The following is a 27,590-nucleotide window of genomic DNA, read 5'->3' on the forward strand; positions in this document are numbered from 1 at the left end:
CTTATTATTTCTTCTTTGTATAATTTGTACAAAAATAATTCCTCATTTTTAATCAAATCTTAGTAGTCATTCATTCAGTTAATGTAACTGTGATCTATACCTATGGAGTAGAAAATTAAGTTTTATGATTGAGATTCCATCTGAATATACATGAAAGCAAAAAGCCCAGGTTCAGCTCTAATTATTTTCTTCGTTTGAGACCTCTGAGCTCTGTCTCTTTTTCTGAAAATGTGTAGCAAAAATTGTGTTTTGTCTATCTGTAGGTAGCAGAAAGTTTTCATTCCTGTTTTGATGAAGCATACATACATATATTTTTCTCTGATGTTTTCCCAACCTTTTTCTTCTTTTTGAAGAAGAAGTTAATTTACGTTGTTAAGAGACTAAACAGAACATTACATTTGTAGAAAAGATCCAGGTCCATTGGCCAATATATAAAAATTGGATAAATCATACATAAAGTTATTTTTTCTATATATTCAATACATAATAGAAAACCCCACAATAATCTATTGTGGCTTTGGAGCAGCAGTGAACACGATTTTCACTAATCATGTAAAGTATACGTGTGTTCTAATGACTGCCTTGTGTGATTCCCGTCTATCAATGCTAATAATTCACTAGTGCGTATCTGAATAAGCAGGCATTCTTTGATAAATAATCCCCCGATAGACAAGTTTTGTAAAACAACATGCACATCTTATGTTTAAAGATTGGTGTCCAAGTGTTATCTGAAAACCAGCAGATAAATATTGTAGAAAAATTGATTAATATTCCAAATGTTGTCCAAACACTTCAGCAGTGCCACACTCAGCTGGAGACCTTCATGCAAATTTCTAAATAGGAAAAAATACAATGTAAAATGAGTAACATTTTTACAGCTACTTTAAAAAATAAGTTTGGTGTATCATTAAAAGTTTTTTTTGTGTTTGTGTGAAATAATATTTAAGTAATTTATACTGTATTACTAAGATCTTCAGAGGGGCTTATGCTCAAAACAACCAATAGAAGAATAAAAGAGAAGAAGTGATGAAATAAAATAACATTGGAGCTACAGACAGAGTCATTATTAACATTAGACTGAGAAAGAGGATTGAATTTGAAGGAAGTTCTGTAGATTACTTTAATTAAATCTATCTCTTTATACAGCTTTTCTCATGCAAGGATCTGAAAGGGTGTCCAAAAAGTATGTGTTATTTTTGTTGATGTTTTGTAATGAGCAATTCCTTAATATTGCTAATTTAGAGTGAAAATGGTAAATATTGTGTAGGAGACTTAAAAATGCGAAGTAACTTACTGACTCGAGAGCTACATGTGGCTCTGCTTCACCCAAGGCCTTGATGTTCTTGATTTTTTCCAAGCTTTGATAGTAAAGCATTGTTTATTCAACCGTAGAAGGAAAGAATTAATGTATTCATATAGCTGCTTTTAATAACACAGACTACTACTTGTATTTTTTTTTTTTCTCATGAAACACTTATGTGGAAGCTGATTAAGACATTTTCTTACTTTTTACCACATTAATTGAATGGTTACATAGTTTTCCAAGAATATAGAATGATCTCATACTATAGCAGCGAAAGTGCTGTTAGTAATTGATTGGAAGATATTTAGTTGAAGGAGTAATAATGTGTATGACTCTGAAGAGGTGATGAATTAGGTTTTCTGTAGTCATCCAATAAGAAAAATCATGGCAGAACTAAGGTTATAATCTTTTTCACCAAGAAATAGATCTGGTGTGTGCATATTCATCAGTTCATTTTCCAGGTTAACAGTTCCCACTATCTTGCTGTTACTGCATTTTATCAGAAATAGGAGTCATAGTATCAGCTTATTAAGCCAAGTGTCTTTGAGCAAAGTTTGGGAATACACAGTACCAAAGAGAAGAACTTTCAACTTGGATGGAAACCTTTTTCTCATTAACTCACTTCTTGAAATTCTTTTGTTGTAATATCTAGCTGAATGAAATATTTTTTTCCAAATAAAAAAGAGCATGAATGAATGTTTTGGGGCTTGAAGCCAACTGAGGCAGTGCTTATTTTATGCATTTGAGGAGGGAGATGAAACTGCAGAAGAGCTGAGAAACCAGATTACAAAGCCAAGAAATGTAATCACAGCAAGCAAAAAAACAAGAAGAAAAGTTAAACTCTAAATCCCACATGCAGACTTGATCTTAAACACTACTGAGAGTTTGGAGGCCCTTTTAGTAAATCTATGACTTGCCTGAGGCTTGTGGGAGGAATGGGTATTAGACAACTGCAGGCACAAATAGGAGAAAAAATGAAAACCATGTTAAAGATAAATGGAACTGTTCTGTAAATGTTAGAAAGTAGATGGTTAATTAAGACCAGCTCTCCAAGTCCAAAACCACAAAACTTAAATGGTAAAATATTTCCAGAATTGCCTATTATGCATTGTTAAAAAAAACCCAAAACCCTACAGTAAAATATATGCTTTATTTTATACACGCCTCCAGCTAAAACTTATTCTTTTACACTCACTGACAAAAGAGTAAGACTGTTAATTCAAGTCTAGATGCCCCAGAATTAAATTTAAAGAGCTGCAAAGTTTGCAGTTTTTGATAGATTGGCAATGCTCAACTTGTTCATGAGAATAAAACCAGTTATTTCTCTGGTGAGTTTGATCACTCTCTTTTCACTCCATACTAACTCACAAAGCCAGCAGAGTGCATTGATATGACTATCTTCACAATTTTTCATTAAAATCTGACTGAATTGCCCAATCTGACATGAGGTACTGGACAACAGGAGGCATTTCTTCAGCAAGAACACGATATCCAAAATTGTATTCAGATAGATAAGCAATAGAAGAGACATAAAAATGCTCATTTTTTCAGTATTATTCTACATTTTTAATATCCCTGAAGAAGGGAGTGTGAATTGATTAGTGATAGTGGAATTTTCCTATTGTAATGAAAATTATATCTGCTAAAGATTTGTAGGTACTTCTTACTACCAAAAAAAACCCATTTAAAAAAAAAAAAAATCCCACAAGTATATCAATATTGCTTTTTAATTGAGGAGATCCTTATACAACCACCTTAATCTTCCTGCATCTTTACCATTACTTACAAATATAAGCAAAAGAAGTTGCTTCTTCCATTCGTAAATCTAGGAGCATTAAGATATGCTACTTCCATAAGTGAGTGGAATAGCTGCTAAGAGTAACTCGTTTATTTCTTCCCTAAAATCCTGAACTGATAAATAGACAAGTTCAAAACACTGAGGCTGATGTCATTTTTCAGTTTCAGCCCAGACACCCTGCTCTCAGTGCAAGGGTAGCATGTATGCTTTGTTTGCCACACTGCAGGTAATTTTTGGATTATAGGCCTGGGGAGCAGTTGTATCGTTTCTTTCTTTCTTTCTTTTACTCTTCGTCATCATGGCATATTCCTATGATAGAAGAGGCTAAGTCAGCTGATGTCCTCTGAGGAAAGCTCTTCTTTCCTAGGAAGCACTTTTTAGAGGTGATGGGTAAGGGACTTTGCAGCACAGATTTGGGAACCCACAGCTCATGGAGAGGCTAGAATAAACTTGCTGAAAAACTGTGTGGTAATCTAAAAAGTAACACATTTAACTTGCAGAGCAGCAGGCAGATCATTGTGTATAAACCCTTTTTCATTGATTTTCTGTTTTCCCTCTGCTTTGAGTTTTTGGTTTATATAGTAACAAGACCTGGTTTTGAAGTCAAAAGACTTTTGGAAGACTGAGAGGGAGACGTCCAGGCTGATTCTTAAAGCTGTGACTGAATTGGAGCTTCCATTGCAGAGACAAAATTTAATACCTTACAAGAGGTGCCTGGAGAACCAGAGGGAGTCACAGAGCACTGCAACTGTGTGTTCCCATTGAAACAGGTTACTGTTCAAATGGGCTGTCATTGGTTTGCTAGTTCCAATTTCTGGATCATTTAGCCTGCAGTTTCTGGTGCTATTTTAGGATGCAGCCCAATGTAGAGCATCAAGACGTAGCAGAATAAATAATGTAGGTTAAATGGGGTTTTCTCTTTTTTGTTTTGTTATTATATGTACAATTGTTGGTGTATTTAAACACCGAGCTCTGGTCCGACTTTGGCCAAATCCAGCTGGGATCCTAGTCCTTCTCTTCCTATTCAGTAACTGCAGAATAGTAGTCAATTACAGTTTAACCCATGTAAGATCCATATTACTACTCAAAAAGCTGTTGTGCTGTGAAGGATGCTGAGAGCTCCTATGTTATGTATCTCAGCAACTCGTTTTAAGTTGTGTGGCAGGTATCTTGGCCTCTACAGTCAGTAATAAAATCTGTAAGGGAGTTGTGCAGTGTATAGTAGAACTACTTAAAATAAAGAAAACTGAGTACTTCTTATGCCAAATGAATGTAACAGAAGAGCTCAATCAGAGGTGAAAATTACAGAAAATGCTAATAGAGGAATTAACACACATTTCCTTAATTTCAGCTCCGAAATGCGATGGTGAATCGGAAAACAGGGAAATTCTCCATGGAAGTGAAGAAGACAGTGGACAAAGGGGTACAGTGTGTAAAATATTATTTAAACTGAGTAGAAAGCAAATCCATTTTTTTTTAAAAAAACAATTTTTAAGATTGCCATAAATATTTTTCACTGCAGTATATATTTTCACTCACTGAATATAATATTGTTTTCAACTTTATCGGTGACTAATCACTTAATCTTTTATGCATTTCTTATACTAAACTAACTTATTTCCCCCTCCTCTTCTGACTTGTTCTGAATCTAGAAGCGGGTATTGGTGATGACAAATGACTACTATTATACAGACATCAAGGGTACTCCATTCAGGTAGAGACGACCATAATAAATGGACTTTTCATCAGACTCGTTGGATTTGCGTTTGTACAGAGCTTGTGAACTCATTAAAAGCTCATCAGCGAAAGCTGACAATGAAATATCCCTGGACAATGCTGAAAATAACAAGGAAAAGGAGCCTACCAGCATTCCTTTCAGCTTTTCCAGGGATGGAAAGTTTGTGCAAGCTCACACACAGGCAAACTCAATGTTTGTCATGGCTTACGTTTCATTAAAAAAATATTCAGTTGAGGTTTACATTGAACAAAAGGCTTTCGCAAGTACTTGGAGAGCTATAAATACTATAATCTATTTAAGTAACTACATATTGAGCCCCATTTTGATTTTTTTTTCCACAACAAATATGTAATGTAAAATGAGATAGTATTTCACTTCCAATTTGAGGCTTGGATATTTTGTTTCTCCAAATTACCTTCAGTGTATTTGTATCACTAAAACTGAGTGAGTCAGCCATGTTATTTTGGCATGCATCTTAGGAGGAAAAATAAAAATAAAAGAATGAAGTAACTTAAAAAATGTTCATATTTGAATTAAAAACAATTTGTTAATAAAATAATACAAACTGTACCTTCTGCTTAAAGCAGGCTGACAGTTACAATACTCAACTGAAATTTTCTTCAATGGAACCATTTCACAGAACTTGAGCTACATTTCCATGTAGTGAAAATACAGGCACATTTGTCTGATCTCTAATGCATGTGTGTTTATTCTTGTTAAAATTCACAAATGAGTAGTAAAAATAAAGGGATTTGGTTTTGTTTGCTTTTTATTATCAGTTTTGTAGGTTTTGCTCTTTTGGGATTTTTTTGTGTTTTGTTTTGTTTTCCTGTGGCATTGTCATCCTTACCCTATTTCATAAACAGTTATGGGGCTATTTATATGCATGCAGTGCAAGTTCTGTTTCTTAGGACAGGCAAATAGTAGGAAAACTGTCCTGCCCTTTTCAGCATGGTCTGTGTCTCATTTTGATGGGTAGGAGTACAGATTCAGGAAGACAGCAGGGCAATGTTAGTTAAAATATACACTGTAGTGTCAAAGACGTTTACTGTTCAGCTCATTTCCAGATTGAGTTGTTGATTGCAGTATATGAGTTCTTGGAATTGGTACCTCTATGTGTTCTTAAAGGATCAGCCCACAGTTTCTCAGTCTTACTGATTACTGGCAGGTTCCTACCCTGATATAATCCCCTTGAATGGATGGAATGTATTCTGTGTATATGTTTAATAGGAAGAGGCATAGGATCCCCCAGCAGTTCAATAAACTTGAATAATTTAAATGTTAGACTAAAAGCCAAATGAAATCTGGATACGTAACTGCTGAATGTTTATGAAGCTGAAGAAATGAAAAAAAAAAAAAAAAAATCAAACAATCTACAAATATGAATCACATAAAAAATTCATTCAAGAAGAGTCATGATGTTGTCACATATGAAATTCTTTTCCTCTCAGTAGCTCCATTAATTCCCATATTCACGTAGTTTCTCAACAGCTTAGTCTGATTTACAAAAAAATGTCTCCTTCATTATAAGGCCATGGGCATGTTCAAGGCTCAGCTGAAGAAGTGTCATGCTGAGTGAACAGCAGTGAGCTTGGTAGGGTTCCTTTATTAGTTTGCCAGAGAATAATGGTTTACTGAATCACATAAAAAATTCATTCAAGAAGAGTCATGATGTTGTCACATATGAAATTCTTTTCCTCTCAGTAGCTCCATTAATTCCCATATTCACGTAGTTTCTCAACAGCTTAGTCTGATTTACAAAAAAATGTCTCCTTCATTATAAGGCCATGGGCATGTTCAAGGCTCAGCTGAAGAAGTGTCATGCTGAGTGAACAGCAGTGAGCTTGGTAGGGTTCCTTTATTAGTTTGCCAGAGAATAATGGTTTACTGCACCTCTAAGCACACATAAATACAGCCGATTGTTGCAGACACACCACATCTGAAACAGCGAGTTGAACAATAAATATGATCAGCTAGTGTTTGGAAACAAACAGTTTTAAATGTAATACATTAGCTGGAAATGTTAGAAATTAAAATAGCCCTGAATGTCTGTTATTGTTTGTCTCACAGATTTCAAGGTCTGCTTTATTTCTCTGCACAGTTTAGGTGTGGCTCTCTCTAGAGGACATGGAAAATATTTCTTCAGAGGGAATGTAACTGTGGAAGAAGGTAAGATACATACCTTCTCATGTTCCTTACGGAGTAGTTTTATTGTTGATTTGGTAGACCTAAAGCTTGTATGTTTGTCTGCAGATTCCATAAGGGAATTGGATCCTCCCCCAAAATGATCTTTTACTTAATGGGATCTTTTTCCCTCATTTATATTAAGCATATTCAGACCATTTGTGAGTCTTCTTTAGGTGGGAATCATCCTCTCTCAATGTTCTAGAGGGTTGCTCAGGGTCCAATTTTAGTTCTTTCTCGTGTTTTCTGAATGAAGTAAGCAATGAGAGTGCTGTAGTGGGTATGGCTTTTTAGTTTCTATAGAGAAATGCCTTCTGATTTGATGCTTAAGCCTCCATTTCCCATTCTGCTTCTTGTTTTGTCAGTTATGTTAAACAAGACAGTTAATTTTTTCAGGTCTTTGTTACTCAGCTACATTTTGTGACCTGACTACCTTCCTGTACCCAGGAGAGATGTAAAAAGAAATGTCTTAAAGCTTGAGTCACTTGCACTTGCAGATACATGTCTAGATAGAAAGAGAACATAGCAGGAGACTTGGAGCTGCTTACTCTCCAAACTGTTCCAAACATACCTTTTCATATTTTCTTTAATCCAGCCCTACATCTCAGCCAGTCTGTTATTTCCTCCCAGAAATGTTAACATAGCCATAACTAACTGTTCCTTTTCTCCCACCCGCACCTTCACTGGTTTTGTGTCACTGACACCTCACTGTCCTCCTGAATTATAGTTCTAATTTTGACTTCATTGCTTTCCTTCATCACTGAAGCTCTGCCATAGTTTATTATATTAGGGGTTAAACCCAGGCCCAGCCTTCTGAACCTTGTTTGCTTATTGTTTATTGATAAGTGTTTTAAGAGTTTTTAAAATTGCTAAAGTACATTTTTATTGCACTATATAGCTAATTATATAGTTCTTATTTACAAGCATTTACGTGACCTGTTAGTACAATAAACCTATTCTGAACAATCCACTAAATTGCTTCTTGTGTTCATGGGCTGTGTGCTTAGGTTTTGAGGAAATTGTTCTCTTTTAAAGACTTTTTTCTTTTTCCAGTTGAGAAAGGGAACAACTGTCATGAAATGAGAAGTATATATTTTAGCATAAAAAGTTTGCTAGCCAAATAGAGCCAAGAGAGTACGAATAGGAGTCTTTTACCATTGTGTATTTCTCTTTGCTTAAGTTTTCTTCTAAACTTCAAATATATCATGTGAGTAATTTGTATGAGTTAAATATGTCAGCACAAAAAAAAGTTTTTCCTACCTTCTCAATTTTAGATCTGATTTAGTTTTCTTTTGCCAGTTAGTTAAACCCTAAAGTGTATTTGAACATAGTTTACTGTGATTTATTACACTGTGGTAATAATGCACTTTCCAAGAAAGAAGGGTTTATGTTATGGGATGTATGTAAATAACCATCTGTTACCCAGACTGCTCCCTAAATAACCCATTATTATTCCTGTTACAGGGTTACATGATTTAGAACACCCTGATGTATCTTTAGCAGATGAATGGTAAGCCTTAAACAAAGCATGAAATTGGTGTCTGTTACCCTTCCTAGTTTCATAGTGTTTGTGCTTGCTAAAGCCAATACTTTTTGTTTAAAGACAAAGAGGGATCATGCTTATACATATTAACATTTTAATGTTTTGACAACGTGTTTGCAGGTCCTATTGCAACACTGATTTGCATCCCGAACACCGTCAAATGACTCAGTTAGAAGCAATTAAACGCTACCTCACAGGAAAGGAGCCATTGCTTCAGTGCAAGTATTTTGTTAAATATGCATGTAGGAGGCTTTACCCCAGCTAAAAACTATGAAATGAAAAAATACTTAGCTTACCTAGTGATAAATTGAGATTGGATTGCTTGGCTGGTGTCACTTGGGAGTTTCATTTGGTCTTGAGCCTTTTCTGGTGTATTAATAGATATTGGTGATACCAATTCCTGACTTTTATAGCAGACAGTATGCCTGAACCAAACATTAAAATTCCTGTTCAGTTGCGGTAGCTGTGCTATGCAATGTTACCACTCCATCTGGCTTTGTAAGGTAAACAGGAATGATCTGAATCAGTGCTTGGATCACACCTTGAAAGAATATGCCACGTATTTAATGAGTTTTTAAGGGACAACATGTATGAATTAACATTTCTCAACTGCAAAGCAGAATTAAGAAAAATTCAGATGGATAAGTGTGTATTTTGTCCATTTGCAGAATTGCAGAGCCTTTGTGATTGTCAGCAGAACTGATTTTTCTAACCTTATATCATGTACAAATGTGAGCATTAGATAACGTGTATAGATGTGCAACATGGAGAGTAACTTCTTGGTTTTTTAATCTAAAAGGTTTGTCAGTGTAAGGAAGTTATATATGAAAGACTACATTGTGGTATAATACCATGTAATATTACATAGTAAATGCTTAATAGCGCAAGAAGTTTGAATACACAGATAGAATATAGTACAGTATAAAAAAAATAAATAGTAATCTTAAAAAAATAAATCTGTATGATTTTCATATATTGTAACAGGTGATAAAGAATTGATCCAGGAAGTTCTGTTTGATGCAGTTGTGAGTGCACCTATTGAAGCTTATTGGACCAGTCTAGCGTTGAACAAATCAGAGTAAGCAAATTTTCTTTCAGACATGATGTGTCAGTCATGGGTGATTTTTTAACAGTTATGTTGGTGAAATGGTGGAATACTTAACACATGCTGAAATGAATGAAAATATTAATAATTTGATCCTAAATATCACCAATTTTGACTTCATTGTTATATTTATGTTGCAGTGTACATCATGGTGATTAATTAAAAAGATACCCAGTGTTCATAATATAACTAATGAAGTCGTATACTAGCTACAACTTACAGATCTGAGTATTTATAACAAATGTTGAGAGAAATGGAGAAATTTAATGCAAAATTTATAAACTGTGGATGAAATTGGTAATTTGTCTCAGAACAAGTTATATACAGAAAAACTTGCACTGTTAAAATCAATGAACTCTTTAATCTTTTTTGTTGTTGTTAGTTTTGTTTTGCTTTCCAGAACTAAGTGGGATCTAGGTTCCCGTTACAGATAATCAAGAGATTAGATGGTTCTTCTTAGAGTGTATATATTTTACTTAATTCATTTATGTTATGAGGTACTAAGGTGTTAAGTAACAAGATGTTTTTGATATTTATTTATTTATTAGAGAAAGCAGGTTCTAAGATTAACCATTTATGTGAAATACTACGGTTGAAGGGCAATTCTGGAGATTGTTCTGATTAGATTTTGCTAAACTTGAACATTTTTTTAAAAGTTAGATTAAAAAATGTATTGCTGTAAAGTACATACTTATACGGACTGAATAAAATCAATGTGGTAAGAACTGATTCATCAAACTAAGGATTATCCAGTCTTCTCTTTAAAGATAAAGATAAGAATTTGTTGCATGATAATATACTGTAGGTGCTGATGAATTTATATAGAGGCATAAGATTTCTTGGAATCTCCTTACAAAATGGAATAACAGATCCACTAAACACAAGGAAGGCAGCTGAGATGTGCCAGTAGGACACTTAATCACCTTTCATATTCTGACCTACAGTAATGAGAGAGGCCATTTACTGAAGAATGAAGATGGCTGAGACTGTGGTCCCTGGACTTTCAATTGACTTTCTACAATATTGCTGCAAACCAAAACATTTAGGATTTTTTTTCTCAAAAATGCGTACATTTGTACATTTGTGACCGGTAATACAGATTGATCTGTTTTCTTTCTGGAAACATTATCTTTGCTTGTGTTCTGTTCTATTTCAGAAACTCTGACAAGGGAGTGGAAGTTGCTTTCCTTGGAACACGGACTGGACTATCTCGTATCAACCTATTTGTGGGTCCAGAACAGCTTACCAATCAGTAAGTAATAAGCCTGTCCTTGGCAGTTGTATGAGAAGAAAACAACAAAACAAACATAAATGTTTATTTTTAGGAATAATTTCTACTGTTTCTTCCAGAGTTTTATGCTGGCATACTGAAATACATAGAACAAGTTGGAAAGATTTTATAGGATCCTGTCAATTCTTTCTCCAGCTGAAACAGTTGGAACAATGAGCTATTTTACACCTGTAGCCCATAAGCCAAGTGTCAGAATGGCCTGAGTAAGAGTAATCAGGAGATCTCATCATTCAAGAGTTTCCTATTTTGCTTGGAGAAGATGTAACCTGGTGGAGATACAGGTTTCTTTAAATGGAGAGCTATAAAACAGAAGGTCCCACAATGACTTTTTCAGGCAGCAGCTTCATGTTGTCAGGCTAATCGATCTGCATTATGCATGTAAAAGAAAATCTGACTTGATGCTTATGATAAGCTAGGTTTATTGAATATAAAACTACATGATGCTTATCTGACCACAAAATATTGTTGTAGCGTGAGTAGCCTCACAGGTGAGATGAATAACACTGCAATTTGTTACTGTCAGACAGCAAACCAGAACAATAGCATGGAGGCCATACTAGCTCTTTTCATTGACATGAACCTTCCTCTGTCAACATTCCAAGACTACCGAAGAATAAAGTATTACTGTCCACTACCACCCCTCTACATATTATTTGGAAAGCAGGATGTTAAATTACTTTTTTTCATTACTTAACAGTGAATGCCAGTGGCAACAAACTACCAAATCTCCAGTGCCTTTTCCACTTTGTACAGTTCACTGTTCTTACATTGTGCTGACAGAAAAAGTCCTTTTAGACTAAGCATTTTTATTTCTATCCATCAGTACAAATGTTTTTAGTGGTACTTAGAGGCACTATTTTTTTAGTACTTTTTCCTTCCTTCTTAACAAAAGTAATTGCAAGTGTGTCGCAAATAATTATTAGGGTCTAAAATTAACCCTTTTGTTGAACAAATGGTATTAGAAAAATTGTCCTAAACCATTTCCTTTCACAAAAGATCATGTTTTGCTTTTCTTATCTTTTAAAGCTAGAAACTATTGTGTGCCATGCAACAAACAAAAAGTATTTTATTTCTCACTTCTTGCTCCAGAGATTTCCTGACAGCTGAAGATAAGGAAAACATTTTTAATGCTGACCATTTTCCACTCTGGTACAGAAGAGCTGCTGAGCAAATACCTGGGAGTTTTGTCTATTCAATCCCATTTAGTACAGGTCTGTAATTTTGTCATTTTCTAAATGCTGAGCCACGTATTATGATGCTGAAAGGATTTGAAGTATGTCAGTACTGAGCCAACTCTGTCACTAATCTCAAATGTTAATCTAAAATCTGCATTGAAATTTGCAGCTAATTTACTGGTCCTTTGACCAGGTGCATCTTTTATAGGGCTCTAAGTGAAACCCAAGGTAGGGTGTACAGTTTTCATTTAATATTTGCACAGATTGAGCTTATACCTAGTATTGTAAGCAAGACAAGTCCAACAGAGAAAGTGTTCACATTAATGAGAAGCCCTGCCAGTTCTCACCTTTGTTGCCACTTTTAGCAGAGAAGGCAAAAATTGGTTACTTGTTTCAGTGTTTTAAGCTTGTTGTTGGAATGCTGGGGAATTTTGAAATGGCAGTACCTGTATGTTCTGTGCATCCACAGAAAATGATGTTGGATGTCTTATTTTCTGAGCACTAAATCTACATGGACTGTAATTTCAAAATGAGAAAAAAAGGTCAACTTCCTCGTTCTGCAATATGTCATTTAAATTTATTTTTTTCTCTGCAGAAACAGCAAACAAAAGCAATGTAGTGACAGCCAGTACAGCTATTCAGCTTCTGGATGACAGAAAATCTCCAATTGTTGCAGGTAAAATTGTTGTAATATTTGTTTTGTTAATTTTTTTTGAAGCAGTTTGAGTTTCTCACTTTCTCCAATATATAACAGGCAATCCCAATTATGACTTCATACTTGTGTAAAAGCATAAAACAGCATTTATAAACTGATATCAATGTGGATATCTGCAAAGTGCTGAAGATTCTGTTCTAAGGAAAATGGATTTGGAGGCAGAAACTGGAGCAGTGGTATTAACCAGACTTGGGACACTCAAGTAGGATTATGGGTAGCACTTTCAAATACATACATTGAAGTTCAAATTTGGCCAAAATGTCTCATTTTAATTTGTGTGAAGTAAGTATCCCTCATCCCCATTTGATCTGAGTGGATTACATAAAGCAGCAGGATGGGATACACATTTCGTGTAAAATTACTCTGTTCCCTAGGGGCACTTGACTGAAAATAAAGCTGTGCCAGAATGTTGTTTATTACTACAAGAGTTTAAAACTGGCAGAGAGAAAGGAGAACATTACTGTAAAATGGAAACCTGAGTTAGACCTACCCACAAGGAGAAAAAAAAGGAACAAAACCAATTCTTAAAACAAAATCTGAAGTCTCTTCTGTTTTCTTTGTACAATATTCTTTTATTCTGTTTCTGTAGAAAAACACCAGTTCTAACAGACTTTGTATGCAAAAATACACTAAGATGTACTGCAAGTAGGGAATACCCAACTCTTTAATATAGGCAGAAATTCCAAAACTCAGTGAGTCTCTAGGCTGTCACTACAGAGAACTTGAGTGTTGCAGCTGCTCTTTTACAATCTGTACCTAGTAGTACCAGTTCAGTGGCAGAAGGTGTTTGCTTATTGGCAAAAAAATGTATAATTTGTTTTAAAAAACCCTCCTGTGTTTCAATGGAGATAGTGATATTTTACTTGAATGAATGCAAATTTCTATAGAAAATGTGGAAGAAGCAAATTAAGTCTTTAATATGTAAGTGTAGTAGTATCATATTTGTTATTGTTTATACAGAATTCCATTTATTTGCAGGAGAGAAAGTGCCAGTAGTACTGAATGCAGAGTTTTTTAGATTTAAACACATACATGCTCATAATTGCTTTGTCTGAGTGTTCTCTATGACCACGTCTCCTATGTCAAGTTTACACTGAAGTGTTATGTTTCTTCAAACCGTCCATAACAAAATGTGAAGGAGAATGAAAGTTGGTGGACTTGTATTTTTATTCTTCTTAACATGGTCTAAAAATGGTATAATCACTCTAGTCTTGAAATCCCATGAGATTCATATAAGAGTATTCCTTTTGGTGACCAAGATGAAGCCAGCCAATATAAGATATCTGAACTTAGATAGTGATGTAGCTGTTAAAAATTAGGCAACTTCAGACTGAATTATCTCTTCCAGTGCTCATGTGAAAAACATTACATTTCACACTGTTAATAGAATTTAGCTTCACAGTCTTGTATTCTTTGATACTGTGTAATGAGCTAACTCATTTCAAGTCCTTTATTTGAATCTCTGCTTCCAAGTAGTGAATATGTGGGCATCTGGATCAGTATATGTTATGTCCCTGTTTCTTTTTATTTCAAATTATTTATTTTTTTAAATGGTGATGGTTTCATTATTATGATTTTGTTTAAAGGGAATTTTTAAAGATACTGCTCACCTAGGCAGTTCTGGGCGAGAGATGGGGACAGAAGCAAGAAACCAAAAGTCATCATTGAGTAAAACAGGCTTTAAAAAAATTGATAAATGCTTCTCTCTTGAGATTTTTAAAGACCTACATGAACCTTCATATATGTACTTTCTTACAGATGTATTTTAGCTCAAAAGCTGCAGTACAATATAAGAACTTAAAAGCCCTTTGTGTTGAAAGAGGCCATAGCTGTTCAGAGAATATAGCAAAATGAGACCCTTGTGATGTTTAATTAAAGATAACAGAACTGACAGTCTTCTTAGGGCAAAAATTCATCAAAGAACACTGAAAAACATGTCTGATGAAAATTGTCAAGATCTCTTAACATTTCTTTATAGAACAGAACCTGGAATTTCAATTCTTGTTGAAAAAGTCCACAGCAGTGCTTAGCAAAAAGCTCTGGACACCTAGTCAGGAAAATGAAGGATTAAATAATACACAGACATAGTCTCATAGTAATTTGAAATTTAGATTTTGAAGTAGATGAGGAGAAGCAGTCATTTTTTCTTTATTACAAGGCTGCTTAAAAATTCTGAAATTAAATACAATTTTTCCTTCATTCTCCCATGCCGGTTTTTGTGCAGACTAGCTGTATACATGAATGGTTGAGGTTGGAATTGACCTCTTGAGATCACCTAGTCCAATCCCAGTGGAGCAGAATCTGAACAGAACCTGGAGCTAGAGCAGGTTACCAATCCTGTCAGGTCTTGAATGTCTCTACAGATGGGGAAGCCACAGCCTCTTTGGGAAACCCTTTCCAGGGTTTGACCACCCGTACAGTAAAAACTCTGTTTTCTCTTTCTTCTCAAGCCAGGTCTGTGTATGGTACATATGTGCATTTGCCACAGAAAGGTCATGAAATGTGCCTGCATCTCTAGTAGTTATTTATCTTATTCAGCGTAATTTTTGGAAAAAAAAAAAAAAAAAAAAAAAAAAAAAAAGAAAGGAAATCCATGTTGTTTTTATGCACAAACATCTTTCTAGTCACTTTCTATCAAAGAAGTGTGATTGCCTGGGATGTGCATTCAAGCGTTGCCATGGATCTGTGAATCTACCCTGACTCATTCTTTTCTGCTGAAACTACATCAAAAGAACGATTGTAGTAATTCCTGTTGGACAGAAGAGAAAAATCAGTGCTTAATGAACCCTGTTTTTCTTCACAATTGCAAGCTTCTTGATTGGTGCTTTTGTTTTTCTTCTGTGTGTTAAGCATTCCTCATACAGATGGCCTGAAGAACAGTCACTCTCAGAATCTTCTGTGGCAAAGGTTACCAAAAAGTCCACAGCTCTTGTGAGAATACTAGAACCATAAGGATTTCTGCCCTTTATTAACATGTTGAATGTTAGTTATACTTAGTTTGTATTCTTTCAAGAGAATAGATTTACTGTTAATTTGAGAATTATTAAAGATGGCAATTTTTTTCTCACAGCCAGTATTTTCTGCTGCAAAACAGTACAGGCTGAAAAGAAAATGGGAGATACTGTCTAGCACCCTTGATTCATATCTTTATATACTGTCTTGTCTGTATATAGCTGTGTGACACACAAGGTTCCAGGGATTCTGTCCCTAAATGCGTGGAAGGTGCATTTAATTCCATAGTAGATGGGTGCTATAGAGCAGGGGCATGCAAACTGTGAGGTTGCTCCCTGCTCGCTGCCACACAATAATGCTGTGAGACTAATAGTCATTTATTATGTAAGAGATTTCTTGGAAAGAACTTGTCCTTATGGCATAGCAGAATAGAAACGCCTCTTAAAGCAGTAGTGTTGATCTCTGCTAAAACTGTAGATCATGCTTAAGTGTTGCATATATGTTATTTGTATTTAAATGTATCCTCAAATATATGTTAAAAATATAATAAGGACACCTTTGTAGTCAAATGTAGGAGGTGTCATTGTATTTGAAGAAAAGGCCCCCTAACCCTCTTCTATTCACTTTCAGTTTGATTTGAAATGCTTTTACTATAAGACTTGATTTTGCAAACAAAGAACATTGTTTCATGCAAGCAAAAAAATTGTCCCAAATAAGGCCAGAATCTTTTCCTTTCTAGTATTTTTCAAAGCTGATCCTTTATTTTTAGTAACTAGCCCATATACAAGTTCAGAGGTTGTTGTTTTTTTTTCTCCAGACCCTGGTTAGAGATTTTCTACAAGTGTCTTCATCTGTCATCTTCATTGTTTTCTTTTTTATGTCATTTTAAGAGCAAACATTAGTATAGCAATAAATACAGTTATTCCATGTTAAATGTTGCCAGTCAAGATGCTAAAAGCCTTCAGGCACTTTGAATTACACAATCTGAAGATTTAGGTTCTCCTTTTTATTTGCTATCCATAAGCTAAAGAAGATTTTTGTGTCATCACCAATATGTTAAAAATGGCATGCAATTTTGAATGTCTCTATTCTGGCCAGTGGGAAGTGACCCTGGTGATCCTGCTGCTTAAGATATTTCAAACTGTGCCTTGAAAACAGGAAAGATCCATAATCTCTTATTACTTTAAAAATATTAATAATGAATATACATGACCTCATCACTCCATTCAAGGTTTGTTTTTGAGTGAATTCAAAGTAGTTGGAATTACTGAAATTTCTAGGAGTGGCAGATACTGTAAATGTTTCACAAACAGTTAGATCTTCTATTGTTAAAACCATATACAGAGTAAATACCTCTGCTCTGTACTGCTTATATATTTTTTCCTCTTTTTTTTTTTCTTTTTTCTTTTTTTTTTTCTCTCATGTATTGCTTTGGTATTATTATATTATTAAAAACATTCAAGGAAATGTCACTGTCTCATACACAGTCCTTAAAATTTATGATACTGTCTGTAAAATTACATTTTAGTATGAAGGCCTAAGGGAAAATTAATATGTCATCATAATGACACACCAACCAAATTTTTGAAGCATTCTAAAATAGATGTTTTCCTTGTCAGGCAAGACAGTGATTTACTTGATCTTTACTCCACATTATAAGCCACAGAAGATTATATTCAGCAGCAGTGTTTAGTAAATCCCTCAAAATGCTTTTCATGCTTTGGTGAAAAACCACTAGTTTATGTTTTTCCAGAGTTTCTTGTTCATTTTGAATATTATCTTTGTATTCATAAATCTAATATCAGTATATAGACTAATATTTTCAGTTTCAGGAAAATTGAAATGTGTGTTTGTACAGTCCAACATAAAAACCATACAGAGTTAGGTTAGAAGCCATGAGTTACGAAACATGGTTTGTAGTTTATGCGTGGAGAGGGATAAGCTCCTCCACAGGATGCTTCACAGCATATGGTAAAATCCTGCCTCTCACCATTGACTGAACAGGGAATCTGAAGCTGGATGATCTATTCACAACTATTCACGCATTTGTTTTCATTTGTATTTGTTCTAAGTTAATTTTACCATATAGAATTTGTGTGTGCAATAATTGAATAACAGGCCTTTTAAAGACCTCTCTCTGCTGGCTTGAGAACTTTACCTCAATTTATCTAATTCTTTGGCTTTCCTCATCACTTGTTCTCAGAGAATCAGGAGCTTTGATGGATGAAACAGAACAGGATCTCAACATACATGGTATTAATATGGAAAGTAATTTGTATAGAGCATTCTGCTCTTTGATTCTGCCCTTCTCTTTTGCTGTTGGGATTTTTTTTGGGTTTTTTTTGAGTTTTAGTACTATATAATTTGGGTAAGGGGAAAATACATGTAACCTAATAGCAATCAAATTCTAGGGGCATTTTGCTATGTAGTTCTGCTATTAGCAAGATAAATCCCTGATTGCAGAACAAGACATGAGATAAGCTTCTGGGTCCTCTTGAAAACTTCAAATAATGCTGTGCAAACGTGATGCGGCAATTACATAGTATGTGGATATATTAATACCAGTTTAAGTACTGATTTCCCCCAGTAGACTCTATTTCCAAACATTAACAGCATTTTCTCATGTGTTTCTTATGTCTTGAAATGTGGATGGCAGTTTTATGCAAAAAGTCCAACATGTAGTGTATACAGCCCTAAAACAAGGGAGGATCCCTCTGTAATCAGTAAGGGAGAGCAACTGCAGCTCTCATTGGAGCTAGTTACAAAGTATGTAATCACTGGGCTTTTAATTCCTACCCCTTCTCCCCTCTTGTGGCTTACTGTCACACCCAGGTGACTGATGTTGCTGCCTGTCTCATCTGGGGAGAACACAGTCACATATCAGGTCATACAAACCCAGGAAGCACCAAGACTCTCTCATGATTATTATTACTGTGCCACTTTCAGGAAAGTTTCAAGTCATAAAAGGAGGCATGATTTTGGGATGCTTGGCTAAAGACTGTGTATCTTCTGGCCAGCAAAGATACATGACTATTAATAGTATTTTTTTGTTAATGGTATATAAGCCATGCATAATGTCACAAAGCTTCTATTTTAATATTTAAGGAGAGGGAGCCTGATTTGTTTGGATGTTGTATTACTAAGGAATAATTAAGCCAAATTTTGACAGACTTTTTGCCATCTCTGGGAAGACACATGTAGCAAGCGTGTTTCAGTTTAAGTTTTATTTAAGCTATCAATATAGCTACTAAGGAGATTTTCTGTAAAGAATATTGGCATATTGTAATTTTTAATCTCTGTGTTAAATCAAAATTTTGGAAAGCCACTTTTTCTGAAAACAAATTAATATAGTGAGCCTCTGTATGACAACAGAAAGGAAACAAAATGTGGTCTTTCTCTGTCTTTGCCAATAACTTGCAGAGTACTGTGTCTTGATGTTTTGTTGATTTTGGGGGAAAGATTGTTTTTCACAGAGATTAGAAAAAAATACTGTGCTCACTGTAATACCTCTCATGAGATTGCTGGAAAAACAACAAAGCTTTCTCAGGGATTGTTGTCTGAAAAACATATCTGTGCAGACAATTTATTTCAGCAGCAGATGTCCATTGCAAAGCTTTACAAATTAAGGGCAGTTCTTGGGGAAAGCCCTAGATCCAGTCTTCCACTTGTGGTAGTCAACAGTTGTTATGGACAATAAGTTGTGCCTTTTATCTCTTTTTCTGTAGTTGAATGTTCTGTTTCCTCTACTGAAAACCCAATAATTTTATATTTATTCATTTAAGCAATTGAATCAATACTTTTCTTGGTTGCATGTATGCTATTTGCTAATCATGATATATAACTGGAATTTATTAGAATAGCAAACGTGTTTGTAAATATTATAGATAGTCTTATAAACCTTAAATTACAAAAATCTCTGGTTTTTGGGGATTTTAGTTGGTTGTCTTTCGTTTGCTGTTTATTGTTTTTTTCTTTCTTTAGCAAACAGGAAGTTGGTATAGCTCAGATTTTGCATGGATTGACTTGCCCTGCTCCCACAGCACAGTGAACTAATGGTATTATGAAATACTTGGCTTTCTGGCAGAATTCCATATCGATTTACAGCCTTGTGTGCATGAAATCCCCAGAGCATCTGAAATGTGACTTGCAAAGAGTTTCTTTAAATGTTGTGCCCTTTATTACCTCTTCGTCATCTTTTTTTTTTTTTTAATTTTTATTTTTTAAAATTTTTTTATTTAAAACCATCTTGCAGTAGGAAAGCCTGAACGATTTTTGTTGATAGGACTGTTTGTTTTCTTTTTAAGAACTAGGACTACATGTTCTGGTTATTCCTCCCTATCAAATAAGTTCTTCTTTTTCCTCTGCTTGAAGATATCGGAAGTGTAAACTTCTTTGAGCTGGAAGCTGCACTGCTGTATCTAAGTCTATTATAAACACTGAGCAAAATGTCTTTGGAGGTCAGAGGTTTATCAGCTGTCATCTTAGGACCTGCATTATGATTTCAAGTGTGCTTATTTTAGGTTGTGACTGTAGAAAAGCAGTGATTTGGCATACTTCTGAAGTAATATTTTGACCCATGGGCAATAAGATCCTATCCTATATTACTTCAGTGTACTCTATTTTAAAATCTGATTTGCTCTGTAAAAGTGATTGCAATAAATGAATAAAAGAGTGGAAAAAGTAAATCTACACACTCAGGTGACTTAGCTCTGAGAACAGATTATTCATAAAACTTTACTGAATATTTAAAAGGTAAAAAAACCCAAAGTTGCTTTTTGTAACATCATCAAGAGATCAGATATAAAGAGTCTGAATATAAATACTCTAAAAATTCTGTGCTGATGATGTCTTAGCTCAAGTCATGTACCCAGACCAGGGTACCACATCTTAAATAAAATATAGAACTGAAAATGTTCCAGGGAATGCAGGGGAAAAAAAAAAAAAAAAAAAAAAAATTGGGAAAATGTAGCCTTCCAGGAAAATTTGAAACATCTTGGGTTAGTTAGCTTAGGACAGAGAAGAATGAAAACAGCCTGAAAATAATATGAAGTACTTAGCAGTTAAAAAAAAAGAAGAGAGACTGTAATTGATTGTTTTCAATGTCTGCTAGATTTAGATTAAGACTGAGGTGCTTAATTTTCTCTGGACATGAAAGTAACTGCAGATGCTTTAATATTTAGGTTGCAATTATTGCTAAGTAGATAAGAGCAAGGGTCACATGACTCCTGCCATATAGCCCATTACTCAGTTGAGGCTGTTATTGGAATAGCTACAGGACTTGATCTTTGAATCCATCAGTTGGAAGGAGAATGGAGGTCTCTGAATGCCATGACCCAGCTTCCCTTTGCCCTCATTGCAGACTAACTCAGCCATTGTCCTCAAGTTTTCTGCCCAGAGGAATAAGCTGGCAGGATATTCACCAAGGGTATAGGAGATATGCTAGGAAAAGTTCTTAGACTATAACCATAGTTGATTTCTGGATTAGCTACCTAGACATGTCTTTAACCCTGTCAGAACCCTATCTAGTCTTGGAAAAGGTAGATGGAGTTTGCTGATCCCTGTGGGTAGTCTTAAAATAATTTCTATGAATTTTTTTTAAAAATACTTCTGCACAGTCAAAATATTCTTTCTGTTCGAAATATATTACTCAAACAGTTTTGCCTCTGATTTCCTCTGATGTTAAAACTGCTACAGAAAGTTAGGGTGGACCCTTGAATGAATGCAGCTGAATGCTCTCTCTGTGAGAGAGAACGTGTAAACATGCAACTATATTCTCTTCCATACTGAAGGGCAGCACTGTGATTGGAGCTGCATCTGCAGTCATGATATTTGCAAAATGGAACGCTTGTGTGTGGGTTTGGGAATAAGAAGCTTCAGAAGTGTCTGTTGCAAACATGCATACCAGCAGTAGAAGAGGTAGTGTCTCTTCATACATGCTATATGGGTTCATTTCAGTGCTTCTATCTGAAGCAGGGTAGTTTTTTCCTCAGCATTTTCTCAGCTCTCTTCTTTCTCCCCTAAATTTAAAAATGCTGTGTAAGAGTTAAGAAGGTACTTCCTATTTTCTAAGTTAGATAACGGATATGATGTTTGTTTGTTGCCTTCTAGAGCAGACTGAAAGGTGGAAAAATGTATTTAGAAATATTTTTAACATGTTTAAGTTATCAGTGACAGTGTCTAGACTGGCAAGTTCTAAAACTGATTGTGAGTTGTATTTCTGGATATATACCAGGTATTCTAATATCTTAAAATATAGTTGGTCATTTTTAGCTATATTGTATTTTTCCTTGCAGAAAGCTCATTGATATTAGCTACTGACTGTGGCTGCACCGTAACTCATGTTGTACTAATATTACATCAAAAGCTAGTAATGGAGAATGGAACACTTTGAAGTAGCTACATTGAGATTTCATTATCTCAAGCACTCAGCCTTAAATAGTTGTTCAGAATATCCATACACAAAATATAAATAAAGTTACATTCTTCTACAATTTAATATATATTCCAAAGAATATATATATTTACATTAAAAAAAAAAAAAAAAAGAGCAGTAATTACTGTTAAATCAATCCTATTTAAATTCCAGGCTTCTTAACTTCTTAACTGAAGTGAGGGCTTTATTTTCAAGAAACCAAAGACAGAAGTAACTCAAGCCAAGGAATTATCAAATGGCTCTTTTTCTTCAAGAGTCCCATGTTGTCTGACTGGGGCCAAATGTTCTCTGTGGTATTTAGCAGTAATTGCAGCATAGGCACAACCATAAACAGCAGCTGCCAGCATCATTAGACACACAATTCCACAGACAACTCCAGTTATTACTACAGTGGCAATCGCGTGGCGCAAACTAACAGGCCTTGGCTTAGGTTTGGGTTCACAGTTTGAGCGGATGTATTCCCCGTGTTCGGTGTGATGAGCATGCTTTGGGGAACTCCTGTGCTCAAAGCTATGGTGGTGGATGCCAGCCAGGTGAAGGTGAGCTGGTCGTAGAGGGCATGCACCAAACAGCTCATAGGGAACTTTGAGGAGGTCCTTTCCCTTCCGAATCCCTGGTGCAGAACAGATAATGCCATCACTTATTCCTCCTGAAAAAAAAACCCAAACAATTTATGGTCTTAAGATATGGTGGCTTCTGAATAATCTTAATTCATGTAAAATTAACAGAAACCTGATGTAAATTTACTATCAACTTTGTCTTCATACTTCTCAAGATTTATAACTATATCTTTCAGATCTTGTTTTCCAGTTGGATCAATGGTGAGGTTATTACATTTTGTCACTCAGAGAGCATTTGCAGGAAGCTATTCAACAGGAATCAAGTTATCTATGATTTTATGGATGTAAAAGTAAAAACCAGCAGTGGTATGAAAGTAAGAACTAAATCATAGATGAAAACAAACATGATATCAGCAAATGAATTCCATTCAAATTCAGTGTTACTTCTTTTTATAGATAGAAGAGGAAGTAATGTACTTAGTAAAGGTTTCTCACTTGATTGAAATATTCCATGAAATAGTCATTGTTCCGATATCATACACTAAGAAAGTTCAGTAAGTTCTATGTATACACAAGTAATTTTTTGAAGCACGGTTCATGGTAAGAAAATAAACAGAGATCTAAAGAGTTAAGATTAATCAACCTATTACCCTGCTCAAACGGTAACTTTCATGATTGCTTACAGCAGGCTTCTGCCTTCTCCCAAAGGATGTTTTTAGTATAACAGGAAGTGAACGCGAAGACTCAGTCCTGGTAAGTCATGTGGTTGTTCCTCAGCATGTAGAGAAACACACACTGAGCATAGCCCTCAGGTTTCTAATTAGTCCATACGCTATGGCTGCAAGGGTGTAATGTGTCAAGGAGTCAACAAGGCCAAAACCAATGTTTACCTATTTGAGAAAATTAACTGATTAGATCAGCTGAAATTTCTTCCTCTTCTCTATCCAAAATAATCTGTCTTTCAGCTAAAGCCAGGCACATTTTCATCCTGAGAAGACTTTTTCTGAAAAAGTAGTGAATACAGATAGACCCAAAGTGACATCTGGAGACTACTCTGTGAGTGTTGATGATATTCCAAGACAAATATGAGCATAGCAGCTTGTCTCTTGGTCTTTAGTAGCCAAACCCAAAGCGTGGTTCCAGACACCTTCAATGTATAAGTTTGAATATGGATATAGGTAAAACTCCAGAGTCTGCAACTGTGATCTTTCTGTGCTTTTAAGTAGCTGAATAGATGTGCTTGGAATAGGAAACCTGGAGTCCCACCTGAAATGAAGCATTCTTCATAATTGCTTACAAATAAACACCAGATGTTAATTTCCTGATCTGAATTCAGCTAAAAATACTGAAATATTTTAGAATTATGTTGGATACAATAGCCAATATTTTAAATTCAGAGAAAGTTCTATCTCTAGCAGTGTTTTGTTACGACTTTCCCAAAGTATCTGTAGAGCCATAGTGTTATTTTATCATAACTATAAAATATAACTAGTGGGAAAGTTTAATGTGCAATGTAAATATATATATGTATATTTTTTCATGTGATTCACACAAGTAATTTTAGGGAAATACAAACATAGAAGGAAACATAGGATTTGGGCTTCCTTTAAAATTTGTTGCTAGAATGAATTTCTAAGTTCCATATCACTTCATTTAAATAATCTGTGCAATGTCCCAGAAGATGGAATGGCATCACAGAATTTCTAAACAATGTTGACTTTTTAAAATAAATTACAATACTTAGGCTGCTGGCAGAGTAATTAAGATAATCTGATGTGTTTATCTTGGATCATAGCATTCTTCTGCACAGAGAAGTCAGAACCCCTGCTGAAATTTGTTGTAGGGAATGGTTACAGCATAACATAACTAAAACCCTGGGAGAATGTAATATTCTACCAATGCAAAGTACTAATATTTTAACCCCGGGAGGAGTTTAGCCTCTTGTCTTTTCTAAAAAATTGTTTCTCACAGTGGCTTTACCTCACCCAGAGATTATTCCTGTATTAAGTGTGTCTCTGCATAGCCAGTGCAGTTTTCCAGCTGGGTTGTAGGGTTCTGATGCCTGAAGACGGCAGTCCATTCAACCACAGGCAATGTGGACCATCTTCACATAAACAATTTTGCAACGTGTTCCAAGTCACTTCCATATATAGACAGGTAATCAGTAGTTTGATCACATGAAACATCAATGCCTGCTTTAGAGAAAAGCAAATTGCCCCACTGTTCTGAAATCTCAGAGTCTGAACATACCGCCTGGGAGAAAATAATTAATTTCTTTTAATACTGAATCCTACTAGAATTAAATAATGTTTTCTTTTCCACAGTATAACTTGTTAATATGTTTAAAAAAAGATGCGAGCAAAATATGAGGCTACTTGTATTTATAAAATTAACATTGCCCCATATGATGGCAATTCACATTTCTGTTGGGAATTTGTAAATTAATTTATTAGCTCTTCTGGTAAACAACAAATTAGGAAGCAGTACTAAGCAAGAGTAAACTTGTCCAACGTACATTTTTAGGTAAAGTATTTTTAAAGCATTAAAGAACTACTGGGTGATAATTTATAGAGGAATTAAAATCCCAAGCGCTCTGAAGTTAAATATGTATTGATACCAGTCTTGGTATTTACCCTCATGCATCAAGTAAAAAGCTTTTAAAGAGTAGATTGGCTTCTAGCAAAAATATATTGATAGAATTAAGCAAGTGGACTTGTTATATGTGTACAGATATGGATATCTAAGTATGCACACAGTACATGTGTATTTCCAGAATGTGGTGTATGTGCTACAGGATTGTATCTGTATACTTTCTCTCTTTCTCTTTGTGCTAATATGAAGTTTCTCTATGATTCTAGTTTGCCACCTGCATTTATGAAAGCATCTATATTTTGACCTGTGCAGAAAAAAATATTTAGTGTGCTTGTTTGAGAGGCTGATTTGTTGTGGGGTAAACTGGGAAGCCCTGGTGTGAAGATCAATCTGATGCTTTGTTAAGTGATCTCATGTGCATTGTATGTAATGAGAAGAATTCCTTACCTCTGTATAAAAAGCTCTCCAGCCACAGTTTCAGGCCAAAGACATTACAATTACATTGCCAGGGATTATCTTTGAAAAGAACCACTTTCAGGTTTGGGAGTGACTCCAGCAGAACTCTTTCCATTTTCTGAAGTTTGTTATGCTTCAGAGAGAGCAACGTGATATTCCCTGTGCGGTTTCCAAAACTCTCAGGCAAACGTGTAATGCTGTTGGATGACAAGTCCAGTTCTTTTAGGTGTGGGAGGAAACTGAAAGTCTTGTTTTCTATGTAATGAATCAAATTTCTGGTTAGGTTTAGAACCTGTAGATACTGTAATTTTTGGAAAGCACCTGGTGCCAAACTTGATAGAGAATTATTAGACAAATCTAAGATTTTGAGCAATGGTGTTCCAGTGAATGCATTTTGGTTGATTCTCCAAATACGATTATTCTGCAACTGCAGTATCTGAATTTCAGGAGGTAAATGGGCAGGAATTTCAGTAAATCCTCTGTTCTTGCAGTCTGCAGTCTTTGAGGCTCTATAGCAGAGACATTTGGTGGGACATCCATGAGCTGCGTATGTTAACAAGGTGACACTCAAAACCAAAAGCCAGTTACCTGTATCACAAGTGAAAGAATATTAAAAATTATTTAAAATGTTTCTTCTGGCAATATATACAAGTCATTAACATGGACAAAGGACATACAGCTTCACAATAAACATAAATGAAGATAGCATAAAGAGTTCATTTATTTTACAATACACTAGGATTGTAAATTGTAGATTACAGATAGTATTGCCAGTACTTTTATAATGCAGAATGAAATTAGTGTTTCCATGATCTTAAAATTAAGTACTTCCCATGGCTTTTTTGCTAAGTACAAATGGTTTTCAGGATTTGCCATCAGCAGAGCAATGATCTTTGAAGGGAATGCGGCAGTTTCTATAACTGTTTGTAATTGTAATAATTCTTTTTCTGTGGTAGTAACAACTTTGAACCATCTTGTGTCAGGATTACAAGTAGAACATCTGTTTTTCTGCATTTTTAGTAATTGTACTACCTAAAAAAGAAGGACTACCTAAAAAAGAACAGCAAGCTTCAAAGACACTGCTGTAAAGAGTTACCACTACTTTTTCACCAGACAACTCTAAGTTTGTTCTTGAAAGATCTGTGTTTATACTTACCTCTTTAATTCCCTTATCTGAATGTCAACTCTGTTTCCCATAGACATGAGTTTCTACACATTCACAGGAAAATCTAGTTAATATTTAGTAGCATCTTCTGCTACTTGTTTTTACCTTTTATATCTTGCTATTGATGTTACTTGGAAAACGAGGTGTCAGTTAAAGCTATGTTTGTATGCATAGCATGAAATTAAAATAAGAAAATATCAGTTGATATTGAATAATTAGGTTTTCTTTAAAGAAAGTCAGAATGATAAATCTTTTTGTAACATTGCTTTTTGAGATACTCCAATAATTTAAAAATTGAAAGTATTTTGTTTAATTACTCCTTGAAAGCGTTGGAAATTAAAGGACCTACTGGATATTAACTTACAGAGATCAAACATTTATTAGTAGGTAGGAAATACCATAGTAAAGGGATAACTGTATGACTATAACATTGAATATGATAAATGTATAAATGAAAGTTTTCTTTTGAGACTACATTTTAAGTCACAAACTACAAATTAATTTTCACCAAAAAAGAAAATTATATTAAAATTATACATCATCATCTGCATTACTGAGCTCTACATGGTATTGCATTCCT

General features: G+C 34.9%; 1 protein-coding gene across 1 annotated transcript in view; it reads left to right on the top strand.

The window, feature by feature from the left end:
• The window catches only part of CACNA2D3 (calcium channel, voltage-dependent, alpha 2/delta subunit 3), a 366,879-nt gene that overhangs the window by 281,081 nt on the left and 58,208 nt on the right, over positions 1-27,590 (top strand). The window contains exons 19-27 of the mRNA XM_009993350.1: positions 4,453-4,524; positions 4,754-4,815; positions 6,941-7,008; positions 8,488-8,533; positions 8,687-8,784; positions 9,551-9,644; positions 10,828-10,923; positions 12,052-12,173; positions 12,733-12,813. Of these exons, the coding sequence (XP_009991652.1) occupies positions 4,453-4,524; positions 4,754-4,815; positions 6,941-7,008; positions 8,488-8,533; positions 8,687-8,784; positions 9,551-9,644; positions 10,828-10,923; positions 12,052-12,173; positions 12,733-12,813 (739 nt within the window). The remainder of the gene's footprint in view (positions 1-4,452; positions 4,525-4,753; positions 4,816-6,940; positions 7,009-8,487; positions 8,534-8,686; positions 8,785-9,550; positions 9,645-10,827; positions 10,924-12,051; positions 12,174-12,732; positions 12,814-27,590) is intronic.

The sequence above is a fragment of the Chaetura pelagica genome, unplaced genomic scaffold (assembly GCF_000747805.2).
Source record: "Chaetura pelagica isolate M959 unplaced genomic scaffold, ChaPel_1.0 scaffold630, whole genome shotgun sequence".
Lineage (NCBI taxonomy): Eukaryota > Metazoa > Chordata > Aves > Apodiformes > Apodidae > Chaetura > Chaetura pelagica.